Here is a 20,978-nt window from a genome sequence, read left to right as displayed (position 1 = left end):
GATTTGCTCTAAATGCTTTGGTTTCAGATATATGCGCCCAAAACTGCATTTTACCCCTATGTACTATTTTCAGCCATATTGGCCATCTTGTTTGGTTGGCGGGGACACCAGACATATCTTTTTTAACTAGATACCCAATGATCATTGTGGCCAAGTTTGGTTTAATTTGTCGTAGTTTCAGAGAAGATTTTTTTTTAAAGATTACTAAAATTTTAGATAAATTGTTAAAAACTTACTATAAAGGGCAATAACTCCTTAAGGGGTCAACTGACAATTTGGTCATTTGACTTATTTGTAGATCTTACTTTGCTGAACATTATTGTTGTTAACAGTTAATCTCTATCTATAAAATTATTAAAATAATAACCAACCAGGTGCTCCGCAGGGCGCAGCTTTATACGACCGCAGAAGTCGAACCCTGAACAGTTGGGGCAAGTATGGACACAATATTTACGCTTGATGCAGCTCTGAATTTGGATTGCAATCAAATTTTTGACATCATATGAGTTTCTGACAAAAAACAAATGTCAAGATCTTACAAATCTATTGCGCAATATTGTGCAATTAAAGATTTCTTCTTTTAACTTTTCAAAAATTTGAAATTTGAGAAATTTGTAAAAAAAAAATTTAAAACAAAAACCACCCTTTTTTCGCAATTAGTCCAAAACCTGACATTTCTTTATACATAATATACAAGTAGTGTAACGGAGGTAAATCCAAACATACCTAACATTGTATGTCAAATGTTTTAGAATTACCTCCCTTACACTGCTTTTAAATTGTCTTAATTGTCCATTGACCAGAAATACCTAGTTTTCCCCTTTTTTGCCCCTAATTCTGAAACATTTTGAACCGTAACACCCCAGAGTCAATACTGACCATCCCTTCATTGTAAGGAAACTTGTGGTTTAATTTCAGAGAGATTCATACACTTAAACATAAGTTATTGTTTGAAAACTACAAAAAATTATTAAGTAGGGCCCCCTTTTTGGCCCCTAATTCATAAACTATTGGGATCACTTTCCTTAAAACCAATCCCAACTTTCCTTTAGTGGTATTGAACCTTCTTGTAAAAATTTATAGAGATCCATACACGTAAACATGATAAACACAAATTAATGTCTGTAAACTAGAAAAATTCGTAAGGGTTCCACGGAACCCAGTGTCTCGCCTACTTTTGCTGTTAATCGCAGACTCAACAAAAATGAGGAAAAACATCAATAAAAATTTCCCTCTCAATACTGTCTTTTGATTGAAAGAAGCTTCCAAGTTTGGTAAAAAAATCCAGGATAGTTTATGAATCTAATAAATGTTTTATAAACTTTAACTGCAGACTGTATGTAATGTTTCCTTGCAGAAAAACTAAGTCCATTTATAAGTCAAATACGGAAAAAGTGAATTTTTTTTTTACAAAATTTACTTCTGAATAATATCTTCTGATCAGAAACAAGCTTTTGTCTAAGTTTGGTAGAAATCCAGGATAGTTTAAGAACATTATAAAAATTTTAAAACTTAAACCACAGAGTGAATGTTTTGTTTCTGGCAAAAAAACTAAGTCCATTTATAAGTAAAATACGGAAAAGTGGAAATTTATTTTTACAAAATTTTCTTCTTGATACTATCTTATGATCATAAACAAGCTTCTGTCCAAGTTTGGTACAAATAAAGGATAGTTTATGAAACTTATTAAAATTTTAAAAACTTTAACCACAGAGTGAATGTAATGTTTCCTTGCAGAAAAACTAAGTCCATTTATAAGTAAAATACGGAAAAGTGGAAATTTATTTTCACAAAATTTTCTTCTGGATACTATCTTATGATCATAAACAAGCTTCTGTCCAAGTTTGGTACAAATCAAGGATAGTTTATGAAACTTATTAAAATTTTAAAAACTTTAACCACAGAGTGAATGTAATGTTTCCTTGCAGAAAAACTAAGTCCATTTATAAGTAAAATACGGAAAAGTGGAAATTTATTTTCACAAAATTTTCTTCTTGATACTATCTTATGATCATAAACAAGCTTCTGTCCAAGTTTGGTACAAATCAAGGATAGTTTATGAAACTTATTAAAATTTTAAAAACTTTAACCACAGAGTGAATGTAATGTTTCCTCGCAGAAAAACTAAGTCCATTTATAAGTAAAATACGGAAAAAATGGAATTTTATTTTTATAAAATTTACTTCTGGATACTTTCTTATGATCATAAACAAGCTTCTGTCAAAGTTTGGTAGAAATTCAGTATAGTTTAAGAAAGTTATTAAAATTTCAAAAACTTTAACCACAGAGTGAATATTTGTGGACGCCGCCGACGACGCCGATGCCGAAGCCGACGGAATGTAGGATCGCTTAGTCTCGCTTTTTCGACTAAAGTCGAAGGCTCAACAAAAATGTTTCATTTTGGCCCTTTTTTGGCCCCTTATTCCTACATATTCGGGAAAATTAACCCCAAACTCAATCCCAGCCTTCCCTGTGTTATATGGAAACTTGTGGTACAATGTCAGAGAGACCCATACAGTTACACACAAGTTATTGTCTAGAAACTAGAAAAATGCTTGTTTTTGGCCCCTTTTTGGCCCTTAATTCCTAGACTGTTTGCCTAATAACCCCTTAAAATAAATCCCAACCTTCTACTTATGGTATGAAACATTGTGGTACAATATCAGAACAATTGAAATACTAATACACAACTTTCTGTCCTGAAACTAGATAAATGCTGTTTTTGGACCCTTTGGACCCCTAATTCCTAAACCTTTGGGACCATAACCCCCAAAATCAATCCCAAGCTTCCTTTTGTGGTCATAAACATTGTGTTAAAATTTTATTGATTTCTTTATACATATTTAAAAGTTATTATCCGGAAACAATCTGTCTTTGGACAACACTGACGACAGCGACGCCCCTCACGCAGACGATACTGACGATGACGACGTGATATCAATATAAAACCAAATTTTTAAAAATTTTTGCAGTCGTATAAAAACTGCAAAATTTCCTTAATATTATTAATTCACGGGCAGCAACCCAACAACGGGTTGTCCAATTTGTTTTAAAATTTCAAGGCAGAGAGATCTTGATCTAATAAACAACTTAACCCCTTGTCAGATTTGCTCTAAATGCTTTGGTTTCAGAGATATAAGCCAAAATCTACATTTTACCCTTAGTGTTCTATTTTTAGCCACAGCGGCAATCTTGGTTGGTTGGCCTGGTCATTAGACACTTTTATTAAACAAGATAACCCAATGATTATTGTGGCCAAGTTTGGTTAAATTTGGCCCAGTAGTTTCAGAGGACAAGATTTTTGTCGGACACCAAGAGATGAGAAAAGCTCACTTGGACCTTCAGCCAAGGTGAGCTAAAAATTGAATCATAATTTCCAGTCGATATGCACAACTACATAGTATGTTATTATCTATCAAGATGCTCCACAGGGTGCAGCTTTATACGACCGCAGAGGTCGAACCCTGAACGGTTGGGGCTGAATTAGGATTGTGATTAAATAGTTGACACAGCATAGGTTTCCGACACAGAATGAATGTGGTCTAATGAACTTAAAATGTTTTTTTTGCTTTTGAGAAATTGACTATGCTGTTGAAAATTAATCCTTTGATATTTGAAGAAATTTTCTTTTTCATTTCTGAAATCTGAAATAAGAAAAATTGAACCCCACCAATTTTTTTTCACCTCCCCCTTTCCCTTATTCCAAAAATGATCACAATTCAAATTTCTAATGGAGTTTTCAACAATAACTACTCATTTAAATACATCATAAAATATAAAATGTCATACAGTAATGATTTAAGTTGATTTGACTACTATTCTGGACAAAGAAAGATAACTCCAATGCAACATTTTTATATTGGCAAATTTCCAATGAAGTTCATTAAACTAAAGTTTTTGGCAAATTTCCAATTGAATTTATTTTAAATAACAAAGTTTTTGGCAAATTTCCAATATACATAATTTAAGAGCAGTTTAGGTGAGCTATTAAATTGAGTGTCAACTACTAACCTTACACTGCTTTTTAATTATGTTTTGTACTTAAGTAATTGTCCATTTACCTGGAAACACCTTTCCTCCCTTTTTTGCACCTTATTCCTTAACGGTTTGAGCCATAACTCCCAAAGACAATTCTTACCATCCCTTTGTGGTATTCCAATATCCAAAATCTAAATACATGGTTAGATTCATCATATCAAAGAACCCAAAGAATTCAATTTTTGATAAAATCAAATAAAGTTCAATTTTGGACCCTTTAGACCTCAATGTGGACCAATCAGATAACCAGTCCTAAATATTAAAAATCTAAATACATGGTTAGATTCAGCATATTAAAGAACCGCATATATTGAATTTTTGTTGAAATCAAACAAAGTTTAATTTTGGACCCCAATTTGGACCAACTTGAAAACTGGGCCCATAATAAAAAAACTAAGCACATGTTTAGATTCAGCATATCAAAGAACCCCAAGAATTCAATTTTTGTTCAAATCAAACTAAGTTTAATTTGTAGACCAATTTGAAAACGGGACCAAAAATTAAGAATCGAAATACACAGTTACATTCGGTATATGAAAGAACCCAAAATAGTTCAATTTTTGATGAAATCAAATAAAGTTTAATTTTGGACCCTTTTGGCCCCTAATTCATTTGGACCAAAACTCCCAGAATCAATCTAAACCTTCCTTTTGTGGTCATAAACCTTGTGTTAAAATTTCAGATTTCTGTTAACTTAAACTAAAGTTATTGTGCAAAAACCAAGAAAAATGCTTATTTTGGGACCTGTTTTTGGCCCCTAATTTTAAACTGTTGGGATTAAAACACCCAAAATCAATCCCAACCTTCCTTTTATGGTCATAAACCTTGTGTTTAAATTCCATAGATTTCTATTTACTTTTACTAAAGTTAAAGTGCGAAAAACCAAATGTCTTCGGACGACGACGAAGACGACGCCAACGTGATACCAATATACGACCAAAAAATTTTCATGAAATTCTGTTAAGTGGTTCGAGAGGAGTTGAGATGACAAGAAACAGGACTGACAGAGGGATGGACAGACAGACGGACAGGTCAAAAACATTATACCCTCCGCAACTTTGTTGCTTGGTTTGGGTATAATTAATAGTAACAGCTAATCACCTCAAGACAATCATCATTTCTCAATACATAATTTACAAGCAGTGTAAGGGAGATAATCAAACATTGTTCTTTAAATAAATTTGGATTGCCTCCCTGACATTGCTTTTAAATTGTCTCAATTGTACTTTAACCAGAGAAACCTTCTTTTTCCCCTTTTGTTGCCCTAATTCCTAAATAAGAAATGGTTTGAGCCATCTTCCTCCAAAGTCAATCCTAACCATCCCTTTGTAGCATGAAAACATGTGGTATAATTTCAGAGATTCCTACACTTTATTTTTGCGGTCGTATAAAAACCTACCGTACAATACTAGGACTATAAAAATAAGTATATTGCCAATCAGACAGCTATCCACCAGAGACCAGAGACCAATGATGTAAAACACCACAAGACATTCAATAATAAGCACAACCCATACTGTATAGTTAGTTATAAATGGCATTGGCATGAAAAAATGTGAAGGAATAAAAAAGAGAAAACCATCATCCCTATTGATGCTACTTCAGTTAATGAAAAACAAATATAAAAGACAGACTAACAACAACTTCTGATAGCACACCCCTCACTTTGGAATGTCACATAAATAATGAGGCGGGTTAACATGTCTTTCAGTGCATAAACCACCACTAACCTTGGAAAGTGGTGTAATAACACAATATAACAAAAAACTGTAAAAATCAGTTGTAAAAATCATGTCTTTACTCATCACATCAGCATGAAGAACAACACAAAATCTAAACAAATAGGCAAAAAACACAAATTATCGATCTTATATAAGTACATACTGGATGTAGGATTAAATGTGTCAGTAACTGTAATGTTTGGTTTGGATTGGCCTGTCTTTCTCTTTATCGCACCTCTGATGACATTATGATTCGTTTAACTTTGTCACGGGGTGTCCCCCTATGCATCAATAGCTAGGGGGGGGGGTCAGTAGATTTTATATGGGGTTTATGACTCATGTTTACTTTCAATTGTCATCTACAGTATTGATGTTGTATTTCATAGTAATTTTTTACAAAACGCAGTTCAAAAGAAACCTTTGATGTGTCTTTGTAACAAAATAAGCAAGGAATCTCATGAAGAAGTTTCATTTTGTAGTTCCAGAGACAATATTTAAACACTGACTGACGGTGACTGACCCCTGATAATCAAGCATTGCCCCTTATGGCCATGCTTTTCATCCAAACTTAACAAAATGATTAATTTTTTTGTAATACCTTTCACTTAACCTTGCAGTTTCAAGAGAGTTGACAGAATCATAAAAGTTAAGATGCATTTGAAGTGATGCAAAATGATGGCAATTGCTTACATGTTTTTCCCTCTTTTTATTGAAAAGTAAGAAACTCTGCAATGATAAACTGTTATACAAGTTTCAAACTTTATGAATTGATTTTTTTAATTCTATCATCTTAAATAAAGACAGGAATGCAAATCGAACAAAAATAATATTCATACAGTAAAACAATATTTTATAATATAAATAATCACAAATATCAAAAGATACCATTAATGAAAATTCACTTAGTTTTCAGACAAGCATTGATCACTCCCCAATTTCCATTTACAAGCCAATCTTTATCCTGAGCCATAACTTCTTCATCCCTACCCTCTGGTAATCCAACAAGAACATCAGATTTACTGGTTCTTAAAACACATAATGGAGCAGGATAGAAACCACGTAAACATGTCTCAAATGATGATGTAAATGGCCATTTTAAATCGCCTAACAATTTTCTATAATTAAGGTCTCCTTTGAAAAATATCATGTCTGACTTCTGGAGTGACTGGTATAAATCTGGAGCATAGGTTTCCATTTGGCTGTAATCATAAGGCAAGGTCCAAAAATCATCAACTTGTAAAATCCATGTATTGTTATTTAATCGTTCTTTCCAAAGTTGAGCAAAGCTACTAACAGCAATATGATTTATCTGGCCTAACATTTGTAAAGTCCAATCGAAGTCTTTCTTTGTGACATCAGAAACAAACCATGGAAATGCTTTTGCATGTAAATATATTGTTGAGCATAAGCCAGCAGATAAAAGGAATTCGGCAAAACACAAATCTGATATCAATTCAAACCCTGCATTGTCCAATACGATATCTATTCTTTCACACTTCCTGCTACGTAGATGATTTAGAACTTCATCAGAATCATTAATCAGGATGTTTGGTTCTAGTTTATCTAGCTGTTCTAATGGTGAGGATGTCTGGGCGTTATCTTCTCCACCAGATATTGATAGGTCACATTTATTACCCCATAGACATACCTAGTTTAGAATTAAAAAAAATCCATTTTAATCAGGGGCTGGTATCATTTCAAAATGTATGTAGATATATAAGATGTGGTATAAGTGCCAATGAGACACCTCTCCATCCAAATCACAATTTGTAAAAGTAAACCATTAATAGTACATGTATATCCAAGGTGTATAAAATGCAATACACTCAAATTGAAATATTAACTTCAATCATTTCGTTTTCAGCATATTGCTATGGGCAGTTGATAAGATGCACCACTTTAAGGCTTTTCACCATTACTTTTTTTTAATACAATTGAAATCAAGTGGTGGTGACACTTTCCCAAGCTTTACCTTTTTGACATACCATAGATAAAACATTATTTACAACAATTATTCAAGTGTTGTCTTGCTAAGCATACCCCAATCTTTGTCAAGGTATTTGCAAGCAGGAATTGGGGGTTTGACATTTGAAATTGCTGAGCTCAGAGACCTTTCAATAGACATATTTACACTGGAATGCTAATTTATCAGCCATTACGTAAAATCACCATACCATTCATACCTTATAACTATGTTATTGGCCAGTGTTTCTGTCAAGAAGGTGTCATAAATGAAGTTTTAATCAAAAAGAACCCATAACCAAACTTTAAGCAATGTTGAATTTTAGACAGCAAAGAAAATAAGTTCCGGTGTTCCTAACCCTGAAAATGAACAAGAGGTGACTTGATTATACAAACCTTTAAAAACAGTTTGAAAGCTTCAGGTATTAATTCTTCATTCTCTTTAATCTTCTGTTGTGTTTCTAGAAGATGCATCATTACTATTTCAGTAGGATACACAGAATCTGTAAAAGATTTCTCTTTCTGCTCTCCAAACACATCAAACTCCTTCATCATATTGCTGAAATTAGGTAAATCTGAATACTAGTAGGTCAATTGACACTAAATGGAAATTAAGGTTACTTACATTCCTTTAAATTAGTAACTATCAGAGAGGTATTAAAAGCTCTGCTTACCCAAATGAATTGTTCTAAAAGCTTATAAGCAAAGGGAACTAGATCATAAAGCAAAAGGTATTTAAATTTCATTAATCCTTCCATCTTGATCATCTTATTTTATCCAACCCTTGTCTAAAATGCTTCTTCCCATATAGGTTCTGCAGTGATTGTATAAACTACAAAATAAAATTCATTAGGTTGTGGCAATACCTTCAAGCCATCAATGTAACACCATAATTTGAATTGACTTTTGATTTTTGCTGAAGACCACTGCTTTACTAACTTTTTTCAAACAGGAACAGGGAGATAGATGTATAAAAGAGTGTTGTGCTAGAAGGTATTGGGGGAAAACTGGGACACAACTGAGGCTCCAGCTTGAATATAACGTAATAAAGGGACATAACTCTTACTCAAGAATGGCAAAGTTGGTGTCCTGATCTGTGTTTTATGGTAATAAGCATTGTAAATAAGTTTTATAATATGTTGGTGGGTCAAATTAAAGTTGGAAGAGCGAAAACTAATTTTTCGACGTATGTACACAGGTATGGACCAACTTAATGCCTCTAGTAAATTTGGAAATATTTTTAAAACTTGTCTAAAAAAGTTGATGATGTAAACTTAGACATAAATTTGATTAAACTTGTATTAGAAATAATTTACAATATTCATTAATCTATAATTTCTATAAAAGTTCAACATTTACCACTTTTCAACAGATTCCTGAATTCTTCTATACATATAGCATTCCATATAAAGCCATGCAGATTTAAACCAACTAGGAGGACTCCCTTCTCTCTCTGTAGCTGCCTGAAGATACCGGTTCCATACCTGTGTATCATTTCTACTGTCTTGTAAAGGTACAGCTACTTTATTGGTTTGTACTTCATTTCTAAGCTTTGAACAAGATCCTATAATACTTTTCAATTCTTCACTTACATCCTGAAAAAGGTCATACTAAGTCTTATTCATTTGTTAACAAATATTACCATGGTATGAGAAAGTACATTGCACTAAACTTCATGCTAAATGTAAATACATCTTGGTTGCAAAAAATATCTGCCCCAAATTAAAACCTGAATTATTCCTACTGCGAATTTACATTGATTTTTTTTTACAGAGATCAGAAAGTGATTCATTTTATTTAATTTCTTATTTTTTAGCTACTGAAATAAAGATGTTTATTCAATAGAAACTGTATATATAAACCACTTTCTTTTGCAGGCAAGTGGATAATAGGGGATGGCTTTAGATAGGCTGTATGAATACATGTACTCATAAGCTTTTAAATTTTAAAACAAGAAAGCAAAAAAATACACTTTTATTAACTAGAAGCTTATAAAATTCTCTTTAAAATGCAAAACAGAACTTTCCTCGAATTGTACAAAAGCATAACATTACCGGTGATGCAAATGAAATGAGAGATTGGAAATTGCTTATTCAATAGGAATATATGATACTGTAAAACAACTTTTTATCATGTTTCATCCTTTTAAGTTCACTTCACGGTTAATTAATTTTGTGATTTTCTAATTTACTTCTTGTAGTTTAACTTCTGTAAGTTTAAAGTGTAGAAATTATCCAAGTATTACATAGTCTACTTGTGAAAGTTGCAAAAATAAATTGCTCGTGAAAATAAGTTGGTTTGTCTTTAATTAAAGAAAATTTTGTTGTTAAACATTTCAACTACATGTAATAAGTCAGACAGAGTCTTACCTCCTGATATTGACTTTTGATCTTATCCCTGGTTCTATACAGAGTATCAGCGATCTTGGCTAGAATTACAGGAAGTCTTTCCTTGATTGTGGGGTAGGCAAACGAACTGAAATTAAAACATGAATATTTTATTAACTTAAAGAATAAACTTTACTTTTGTGAGAATTTTATTTGTATTTGTAGTGTGACAAAAAATGTGTATTGATATTTATCTTTCTTTTGGCTTAAATAGTGCTGTGGTTGAGAACAATTGTATGCCAGAAAGTTTTGTAATTACCATAACTGGCCATACAATTCATCAGTTCAAATACATATACATATACATATCAAAAATTAGTTTTGCATGCTTGTGGCTACTTGGCCATACATTTTTACTACTCGATGAATTTAGTCCTACCAACTTATGCACTTATGAAAACGGGTAAAAACCTGTTGAATATAGGACTGCCAACTCATCCCACTTATGACAGGAATTTAATACCACTGAATTAAAGTCAGCCAGCCCGCCCCACTATTGAATAAAAGAATTAAACTGTACATAGTTTAGGTGTACCAACTCAACCCATTTATGAATTAAATGAATACTGACGAAAACCTTACAAATGTATTGTGTTTTTTATAAATCTTTTCTTTTGATTGAAATGAAGAACAAAGAAGTAAGAACCAGCATTTCAGCATTTCAGCATTGTTCAGTGTGATGTAAAATGATATTGACTATTGCAGGGGCGTTTCTAGGATATTTGACAGTGGGGGCAAATTTTTCGCTGAGAGCTAGGAGCTTGGCAAATAATTTTATGGACCTTTTTTTGCTCAAAAAAGTGAATTTTTGAATCACTTATTTGAGTAGCAAATTCGAGGTTTTGTCACAAATTGGGATTTTGTAGTTTTTTCAAAATTTTAAACACATAGGTTTAAATAACATCTTTTAATTAGTAAAATTAAAAAATATGAACTTTTTGCTTCTTTTACATAGCAAGTTTTATGCCATTGATGCTATCATTTACCTGAAAATTCTATTTTAGTTGAAAAAAATGCTATAATAATGGCTTTACATAATGAACTGATACTTTCTTAAAAGCAGTGGGAGTATTTTTCCTGTGAAGTTCAAGGTTTCATCTTTCAGATTATGTAATAAAATTCTACTGTTCGCGATAATAATTTCACTGTTCGGGGGTGTTGAAATTAGTGGGGGTTATTAAAAGAATGATACTTAAAGAAGTGATTTTTGGGAAGGAAATTGAGGTCTGATACTTAAACAAGTGATTTTTATGTCATTATCCTAGATTCAGTACAAGGTCATCACCTGAAATGACCTGGTCATCATAGACAACACAAATGTTGGTTCTGATAAGTTTAGAAACATAATTAGTCCCTGGATCATTAGTATTCTATATTTAAAGCTAAACTGATATTAAATCACTTCTTCTTAAGTGAGTAATTTGTACTATACTTAAATATAGGTGATTTTTAAAGAAAGACAACTCTAACTTCCAACCTTTATGGAAATAATGTTACTTGAATCAGTGATTTAGAAAATCACTTGTTTAAGTAAGTCCCCTGACTGACAATAGTCAATACAAGGTTATGGATAAAAACAAAGAGCTAAGCTCTTAAAATTGGGTCTAAGCGTGACACAGAATTGCCTATTTTGTGAGCGTGATGCAGGATTGCCTATTTTGTAAGCGTGACACAGGATTGACTATTTTGTAAGCATGACACATGAAAATCAAATTATTGTGCTGTGAAATGGGAAATGTAGTCTAGTCGGGACAGGGGAAATTACAAAAAAAAAGATATTTGCTTACGTGCATAGTGTAAATGGGATACAGGAATCTGACAAAACAGTAAGTGAGATCCGGGATTAGAACCCCTTAATGAGACCCCATACATTAGCTTTTATGATCTTTTATTTTTGCTAGATTTTGAAATCGTATTTCCAGATGCAGCAGCTACATAAAATAAACACGCCCCTTTCTCATAGTCATACTTAGAAGACATGAATTTATAAATTATTATAAGTTGTAAAATGCAAACTTTAACGAATAAGTGTTATCTAGGATTCTAATAATCCTTGGCGTCGTCAAACTTGCTTTTTGTCAGCTGCAGAAAGTGGAGGTGGCACATCCATTGCGTGTGGTTATCTCCCCTTGTTAGTTGATTTCTCGGGTCGAGGCTTTTGAAGGAAGGATGTTTCTGTAGAAGTTGTTGAGAATACAAAACAGTTTTTACAGTATGCATATATGTGTACTACATAAACATAATCAGTATTTAGAAGAATGTGCCTCTGTATTAAACGAAGAATGGCCTCGGAGTAAAACTGCAAGGTGCGTGTTGTGGCTAAATACCGAAAATAAGTAACTGTAAAGTGAAAGTAGAATGTACATTATATTTAAAGAAATAAATGTATAATATATCAATAATATGATAATAACTTTGAAAATTTATTGTATGTTATTAGTAATTTGATATTAATCTGTTTTATTTCCACTCATTTCATTCATGTGAAGTGAGACTCTTATTTTTTTTTAAACAAAATCAATCCATAGAGGTTGCAATTTTTATATTTATACATGGAGGATTAAGTTAATTGTCACTGATTATAGCAATAAACAGCAACCTCACAGCTTTCAACAATCAGAAAAAATCTTACCGCATACTGACTCCTGCCTTTGGACAGGCACATATAAAAGAATGTGGCATGGTTATAATTGTTTGAAAGCACCAACCCTCCCTATGATCTGGGACATTGGTGTAACATAAAAACAAACTTTTAAAGAACCTGTTAGGGTGAAAGAAAATACTGGTTTTCGTGCAGATGTCGAAACCCAGAACAGTTGATCAAGTATGACGCACAACATTTAAGCTTAAAACTGCTCTGAATTTGGATTGTGATTGAATATTTGACAGTACAGTGCAGGTTTGTGACACAAAATGAATGTAGTCAAAGAACTGAAAAATTTGAAATTGGACATTTACCTATTATAGCCCAATAGCCAATATGTAAGTACATTGTCAAGGGAAATAACTCAAAATAAACAAGAGACCAATGACATAGAAATAAATCATAAATTTCTGTTCAAAATGAAACAACTCAAATTAATTTTGCTATTGAAATGTCTACAACTCAGTTTTAAAAATACATTAAAATTGAACTTGACATTCATTTAGTCAAAGCAAATAACATATTTAAAATTGATTAGATTTTGTCAAAGTGTTTTTTTATGTTAATGAACGGACACTGTTTGGCAGCAGCCCGTCTGTGATACATTTTGTACATCCCCAAATCAATAACCAATTTTTCTTTCAAAAATGTGGTTAATCAATAAGTGATTTTTCTTTTGAAAATCAGGTTGAAAATAGTTAAAAAAACACTTAACCCATCAGATTCATCGAAAGAAGAAAAATTTAACAAAAACACAGAAAGGAAATGATTGACAGGGTACATGTATTTATACATCCATAACAACAACAAAAATCTTAAGATACAGATGTAAGAGTAATTTCTTGCAGTTAATGACAGTAAGCTCAAAACCCCAAAACAACTTTAAAATTAAAAAATCATTAACCTAAAGAATCATCAGTACACATCCAACATCCAATTGATTTAGTTGAATTTGTCTAACACACTGAAGCTTATTTACTTAAAAATATGTACCTTTATGGTCAAGTTAAATAATGTTCTTCATATTAATCTTCAATTTTTACCAACTTTGATACAGGAATATTATAATAGATTAATTAAATAAACTTAGAAAATTGGATGTATTTTGAACTAATTGATGTAATTTATCAATTAGTTCCAGGATATATGGAGATTGGAGAGGATATTTACATTGGAAAAAAATATTGATGGCATGCATGCAAACACAGGAAAACTAGAGTCTTAAACATAAGAAAATTCTTAAATGTAAACATACAACTTCAACTATTTGAATTGTTATATTTTAGAATCCACTCCTTGGAAAAATCCTGTGATAAATATCCTGTAAATTTAGTTCTTGTCACCGATGAAGATATACCTGTTGGTCACAGTCGGTTGGCTATTGTAGTTGGAAGAGAAAAATCTTGCTTTGTTGAATCAGGTAACAACTTTTCCTTCACATGTACTAGCAACATTTTGTAAGACGAGTCATAGATGTAAGAAGATGTGGTATGAGTGCCAATGAGACAACTCTCCATCCAAGTCACAATTTGTAAAAGTAAACCATCTAAGTAGTCTTCAACAGCCTTTAAAACATGCATAGATATGTGATATCATCATGATCATACATCTTAAGATTAATTAAAATCAGTAATTTATATGTTAAAACATAAAAATGTTTTTCTCCTTTGAATTTCGTATTTAAAAAAAGAATATTACGTGGCAATTTCATAGCATTCTACTGCGTTCTACTGGACTGGAATTTGAAGATTTGTAAAATGAAGTTTTTTTTCGACAAAAGTCATGTGCAAACCTTATATTTTACTTCTGCTTATAGGACTTTTAATTTACTATTTCTTGTGAAGAATGAAAAGAGACATCAAATATTTTTGGTATATATTTAGATGCATTTGTGCATGATCCTGGCAAATAAGTGTTGTTTTTTTTTTTAAATTTATTAGATCCATAGGATTTACATAATTTTCCAACCAACAACTTTTCATCTTTTTTCTTGATTATTTTTTATTACTATAGTACCTGTTTTGGTATGAATTGAATTTGAATATGTTCATAAATTAATAATTTTAAAATATTAAAATAATCCACAGACATTATATTGTATAGAAAAAATATGAAGATAATCATATGTAGTGAAATATTTCAGTGGTTGTGAAGAGGTCCCTGCGAGGTAAAGGTCTGGGAAAACTACTAATGCAAGAAACAGAACATTTTGCAAGAAGGTAACTGGCTCTAACCCTCTTGCTGCCAGAGGGACACATATGTCCAAACCGGCAGTGCCGGAGGGACACATATGTCCATGGATAAATTTATGCAAGCTTCTTATCAATGCTGTATCTCTTTCAATTAAAATACGGAAGAATAAACAGGGTTATGTTTTTCTCCAATTGGTCCCAAATGTAGTGGTCATTTTGTCGTGACGTCATATATCGAATGACGTTGTTGTTTGGCATGTTACGTCACAGACGTTGAGCTGTCGTATTTTCCGGCATATGAAATGCAACCTTGAAAAACGGTCGGCAGCAAGAGTTAAGTTGTTTTTACCATGTTTATAACAAATGTTTATCATAAGTTTTAAAATGATATAGAGAAATTTATTAACATACATGAAATATTGTACAATTTGAAAAAAAAAGGACAGATTTTAAATGAAGAATTATATCGGGCACAGTATTAAGTCCTATAATATAAGACTCTGCAGTTTCATATCATTTACACTCAACGTTTGCGGTTCAACATTGACAGTAAAAAAAAATATCTGATAAAAAACATTTAATCTAAATGAAATGAACCTGCGGAGTCTTATATTATAGGATTGGCACTGTATTAACTTCTTATCTAAAGGTCACACAAAAATCATTTTGCATCTATTTAAAAGTTGTGCACAAAGAAACAACTAGAGACTCTAACAAACTTATTCCACTCACCATTCAAATATATGCCAACTTGACATTTATTTTCACAATCTTTGACCCAAAAAATTGTGTTTGTTTTCTTCTGTAGGATCTTAACTTTAAAGTTATTTTTAGTCCAGATTGATCTACTAACCTGGCAACCATTTCTAAATATAGCACAAAGGGGTAAAGCTACAGTTTTGGCTAATATCTCTAAATCTATAGCAATTAGAGAAAAATTGTTAACCTGGTTTTGAGTTATTGCCCCTAAAATATTGATATTTTAGTTTTTGGCTGCTATAAAAAAAAAAAAAAAAATCATCAACAAGATCTGTTACAAATGTGTTAACCCTGTAAATTTCAGATAAAAAATGTCACATTTTTGAGTTATTGCCCCTGAATTATACATTTTTTTCAAATTCTTTTGCTGTTATTTTAAAATTGTAGGAACAATATTGAAGTCATATGAAACGAGGGATTGTTGAAAAAAATGTTTATCCAATTCTTAAACCAATGCATGTATTATATATATCATAAACATAGTCTTCTATGCAAGATTTTATCATTTCTTACACAAAAATATTGTATAATTGTCATTTTTTTTTGTCTCTGTCTGTTACTATTTAACAAATATGGCAGCTCATTAATTGACTTGTTTTGAAGCTGTAGTTTACCAATTGTCATCTTATTGTAAACAATCTACAAAGAAGCATGGATATTGAGCAAGTGTATAACATGTATAATCAGTTAATAGTTTATTTCAATGACAGATCCATGCCTATTGCAATCACCTGATTTTTATGAGAAGGGTCACGCTTAGGTCACTTGCATGCGGAAAATGTTTCGGTGAATTGCTTCCTGGAAGCAAACAATTAAAAAAAGTAAACTTCTTCTAGATGTGGACAAATTAAAGAATGTTCTTTAAAAAAAGTATATGTACATAAGTTTTATAATGAAAACTATATATATATAGTTATAAAAAACATATGCATAATTTTTTTTAAATTTTTTTTTAATTTGTTATAGCAAAAATTATCAGCATGACGAGAATAATCATTTCTGAACATTTGACAACCAATTTTGGAGTTGTTGGCCTTTAAATGTTGTTTTTACTGATTTTCAGCAGTTTCAATTGTTGTCTTAAAATATATAGAAAATGTATAGGGGTGGGTAAAGTTGAAAATTTGTACAGTACCCATTAAAATGAATGAATCAAAAGTACAATAAATATCATTAAAAATGAATTATAAAAGAAATCTTTTATAATGTGGTCATTGAACTTCATCTTTACCAGAATAAACAATTTTTGTCGGAGAATTGTTTCTTCATTTTAGTGCATTTATTAGGTGTGTCTTGTAAACAATTAAGATAATTTTAAACAATATTTTTAAATTTGTTTAACAGAACTAAATATTCTAAGTAAGATTTAAGTAGATTTTATCAAAAAAAGATATAAATTATTAAAATATTGTGACAACATTTTTAACCGGATTTTTGTGACAAAAATGTCGGTTATTGATTTGGGGATGTACAGCGGGCAGTCGGCAACCAAATGTTGTCCGTGCATTTAAGAGATAACTGTATTGTATTTGAAGCTTTAAGGACGTCCATCGGTAGTTTTACTGTCGCAAATTTAGTTTACCTGGCGACGCGGAGCGGAGACAGGTAAACGGGTATTTGCGACAGTAAAACTACCGATGGACGTCCGAAAAGCTTCAAATACAATACAGTTATCTCTATTCTAATGCAAAACAAGTTCATAATTAAATTTCAATCATAATTTCAGTGTAAAATCTTCATTAAAGAAAACTCCGCGAAAAGATGTTATCTTCTTTGGTCCCTACACTACGTGACGTCATAGGTATGCTTCCGCCGTCAAACATAAACACCGGGCTTTTTCTGGCTTCTGTGTCGCTTCAGAATGTAATAAAATTTGATAAAAAGAAGATTTTTAGTTAGGCGCAACAAGTGAGTCTTTTGTTTATTATTGTAGAAATAACATGTCTATACATTCCGAAATTCAAAATGTCGGCTTCCTTAGTTACAGACAAGGAGATAGAGAATTTTACGCTTGCTGTAATCCAATCAAAACAATTGTTACAAAATAATTGCATTAGAATTACTCATGAACCATTCAACCAAAGCTTTAAAAATTTTAATATGTTGTTACTGACAACAAAATGAAGGTCAAGTGCAGTAATGACGATTTTGACTTTTACCGTTCAGGAGTTATAGTTCTTGAAAGATTGAAAAATGGCATTTCAAGTCGTGTCCATTCATTTACCCATAAACTGTTCAACCAAAGCTTCCCAAATTTTAATATGTTGTTACTGATGAAAAAAACGGAGGTCAAGTTCAATAATGACGATTTTGACTTTTAACGTTCAGGAGTTATGGTTCTTCAAAGATTGAAAAATGGCTTTTCCAGTCGTGACCGTGCATTTACTCATGAACTGTTCAACCAAAGCTTTTCAAATTTTAATATTTTGTTACTGATGACAAAATGTGGAGGTCAAGTTCAATAATGTTGATTTTGACTTCTACTGTTCATCAGTTATGGTTCTTGTGATATTGGCAAGACACAAATAAATGTTAATAAATCTGGTTTGCTGTCGTTGTGACAGCCTCTTGTTTTTTCAAGTTGAGCTGGTTAGTTGTAACTGATTGTTTCAGATTCCAAGGGGAGGGGTGTTTGAGGTTCCCTTCTAATGACTGAAGATTAAAACAATTAAAAGGTTTTCTGATATAAGTGCAAACAATCTAAAATCCTGGATCTGCCACTGGATTGTATATGTATGGATTATCATGACACTAAAATTGTTCAGCAGTTGAACTTACCTGTTCATGAAATATAAACAAATATTATGGTTACATTTCTTTGTGAAAATGCCTACAATCTTTCAATATTAAAGTAATCAGGATTTTAATAACTAAGTATTTATTTCATCATTTTTCAGTGAAGGATTTGAGATAATGTATCTCAGTACTCATGATAAACAAGATTTTTATCAACATGTGGGTTACAGCTTTTGTAAACCAGTTGTCAGTTGTGGAATACAACCTTCCAATATACCAGATAGCTTTGTAAGTATTTTATTTATTGGTACATAAAAAGATAACTTGATTAGAAGAGTACTCCAACAGTTATACTTTACCAATAATACTATGTATTTATTTGGTTTCAAGATGATAAGTAAAAGTACACATGGACAACTTTACCAACTTTGTTTTAAAATTTGAACACAATGTCATGGATCATTTAAACAGGTTTGATTTTGAATACTTTGACTAGAGTTATGCCCCTTATTTAAATGTAATAGTATTCAGTGTGTTTTAAATTTCTGGATATAACTAAAAGTACTGTCTGACCATATCTTTTAAGGATTGAACACTACACCCAGCTCACAGGTCAAGTTAGATTATGACATTAACTGGCTTGGTTTCCTGCCCAATCTTATACTCGGTCGATATATTGTCAGCATTAGTAAGCAGTGAGCCAAGACCCTAGGCTAGACATTTACTTTTCGAGTGCTGCCCCCTTAATTAAGTTTAAAATTAAGATCTTTTGTTTAAATGTGAAAATGAAAATGAAAGTTCTGCTTGACATTCATAATTTTAGCACAATTTAATGAAGCAAAAATACTGGTCGTATGTTCTGGATCATCTGTGATCATAACTGGTTCAATTTTTTCTAGTGTTTTATTTTTCTATATCTAAATGAAATGCTTGCCAGTTTCGAGTAGATCAGAACAATACTACACAATTGTTGTTTACATGTATGCAAAATGTGAAGTTTAGTCATGACTGATAGTGACTCCTTGATCAGGCAATGGTTAGAATCTGTGCATAATTTCATTATTATCTTACCTTGCTGAAAGGTAAAGTGATTTTTTTTTTCAACATATGGTGTCTGTCATCTGTTGTCGTTGTTCTTCATATATAAACTTTTATAAAATTTTCTTTGAAAATACTGGGTCAAAACTAACAAAACTTGACTACAATCATTATTTGGGTATCTTGTTTAAAAAAATGTTTCCATGATCAAGATGGCTGACATAGCTAAAAATACAACATGAGGTTAAAATGCAAATTTTGTCTATTATCTTGAAAACAGTGCAATTTTCTCCCTGTGTTGAAGACCCAATGGTGACCTTCAGAGGTTTTCTGCTCTTTGGTCAGGATGTTGTCTCTTTGACATATTCCCCATTTCAATTCTCAATTTTATGAATACAGAAAATCTGACAGGTTCCGAAATGTTGAGAATGTTTAAATCTATACCAGCTGTGAATTAGCATCAAAACTGTCAAACGACTACTTATATGAGTTATTGCCCTTAAATGTCAAATTTTATCATTTTTTTTGTGTCTATTAACATGATTAGTTTGTAAACTTTTTGAGTAAAAGACAAATTTTTATTAGGAAAAATCATCAGCAAGACAAGATCTACAAATAAGCCATCATGGCTGATATCTTGAGTCAATATGTTATTGTAGTTATTTTCCTGTAAAGGTGTTTTTAATAACAAAAAAATTGCTATTGTTGAAGATATAGGTTAGTGACACAGGCTATTTAGAGCCTATAGTTATTTAATTGTTATTTATTTATTTTATTTTATTTTAGTTGAACAAACTGGCAGGTGCAACATTAGATGACGATAAGAGTCAACAAAAAAAATTAAATACAAAAAGAAAAGACAATACTAGTGAAACTGCATTGGCCAGATCATCATTGACAAGCCCTTTGGATGCTCCATCAATACCACCAAGTGCACCTGCTCCATCAATACCTCCACCACCAAGTGCACCTGCTCCACCACCACCACTACCTCCTGTGGTACCTAACCCACCAGTTGACCATACAATACGAAATAAATCTAACACTGACTCAGATATATCGAAGTGGGATCCAAGAGAAATATCATGGATGAAAAAGAATATAACTTGACAATAATAGTGTTACTCAAAACAATTCCTCAATCTTGATTGTTCCTGTGCAATATGTTATTTATCATCATTGTTTAAATTACTGGATAGTTATATTTCTGAATTGTTGTTCATGATGTGCCTGTTCAAAGTCAGCTACCTCGTCAGTAGTTGTCCTATCATATGGTATATTTTTGAGTGTACATATTTATGCACAACTTATATAATAACAATTTAGAAGTTAGTGTATTGTGTAAACTCTTAGTCTCCTGTTATTTATATCCAAAACTATTTAATTTGAAATTATACCAAAACAAATTCAAAGTTTCTTTAAACATGTATAATTTGTAGTCAGTATCATTTCCTGAGTTTAATTTATAATACTTTTTTTTTACTTGAGAGTATTAAACCTA

General features: G+C 31.7%; 2 protein-coding genes across 2 annotated transcripts; one reads left to right on the top strand and one right to left on the bottom strand.

The window, feature by feature from the left end:
• Positions 1–6,592: 6,592 nt before the first annotated feature.
• Positions 6,593–12,316, bottom strand: LOC139517404 (damage-control phosphatase ARMT1-like). Its single transcript, XM_071308390.1, has 5 exons — positions 12,181–12,316; positions 10,091–10,196; positions 9,081–9,316; positions 8,118–8,280; positions 6,593–7,407 (listed from the first exon to the last, which is right to left on the bottom strand). The coding sequence occupies exons 1-5, from the start codon at positions 12,216–12,218 to the stop codon at positions 6,658–6,660; spliced, it is 1,293 nt and encodes a 430-aa protein (XP_071164491.1). The 5' UTR covers positions 12,219–12,316; the 3' UTR covers positions 6,593–6,657.
• LOC139517405 (N-alpha-acetyltransferase 80-like) lies at positions 12,273–20,689 on the top strand. Its single transcript, XM_071308391.1, has 5 exons — positions 12,273–12,414; positions 14,039–14,172; positions 14,896–14,971; positions 18,601–18,727; positions 20,264–20,689. Exons 1-5 carry the CDS (start codon positions 12,323–12,325, stop codon positions 20,585–20,587), a joined length of 753 nt encoding a protein of 250 aa, XP_071164492.1. The 5' UTR covers positions 12,273–12,322; the 3' UTR covers positions 20,588–20,689.
• The last annotated feature ends 289 nt before the right edge of the window (positions 20,690–20,978 follow it).

This window comes from Mytilus edulis, chromosome 3, assembly GCF_963676685.1.
Source record: "Mytilus edulis chromosome 3, xbMytEdul2.2, whole genome shotgun sequence".
NCBI classification, from domain to species: domain Eukaryota; kingdom Metazoa; phylum Mollusca; class Bivalvia; order Mytilida; family Mytilidae; genus Mytilus; species Mytilus edulis.
This window is presented reverse-complemented; position numbering and strand designations above follow the sequence as displayed.

Excerpts from the sequence above, each read along its gene's own strand:
- LOC139517404 (XM_071308390.1), bottom strand. The coding sequence starts at position 12,218 with ATGGATGTGCCACCTCCACTTTCTGCAGCTGACAAAAA. Across the intron at positions 8,281-9,080 it reads CAGGAATCTGTTGAAAAGTG|CAATATGATGAAGGAGTTTG; the intron begins GTAAATGTTGAA and ends ACCTAATTTCAG. Across the intron at positions 7,408-8,117 it reads CTTTCAAACTGTTTTTAAAG|GTATGTCTATGGGGTAATAA; the intron begins GTTTGTATAATC and ends ATTCTAAACTAG.
- LOC139517405 (XM_071308391.1), top strand. The coding sequence starts at position 12,323 with ATGCATATATGTGTACTACATAAACATAATCAGTATTTAGAAGAATGT. Across the intron at positions 12,415-14,038 it reads CCTCGGAGTAAAACTGCAAG|AATCCACTCCTTGGAAAAAT; the intron begins GTGCGTGTTGTG and ends GTTATATTTTAG. Across the intron at positions 14,972-18,600 it reads ACAGAACATTTTGCAAGAAG|TGAAGGATTTGAGATAATGT; the intron begins GTAACTGGCTCT and ends ATCATTTTTCAG.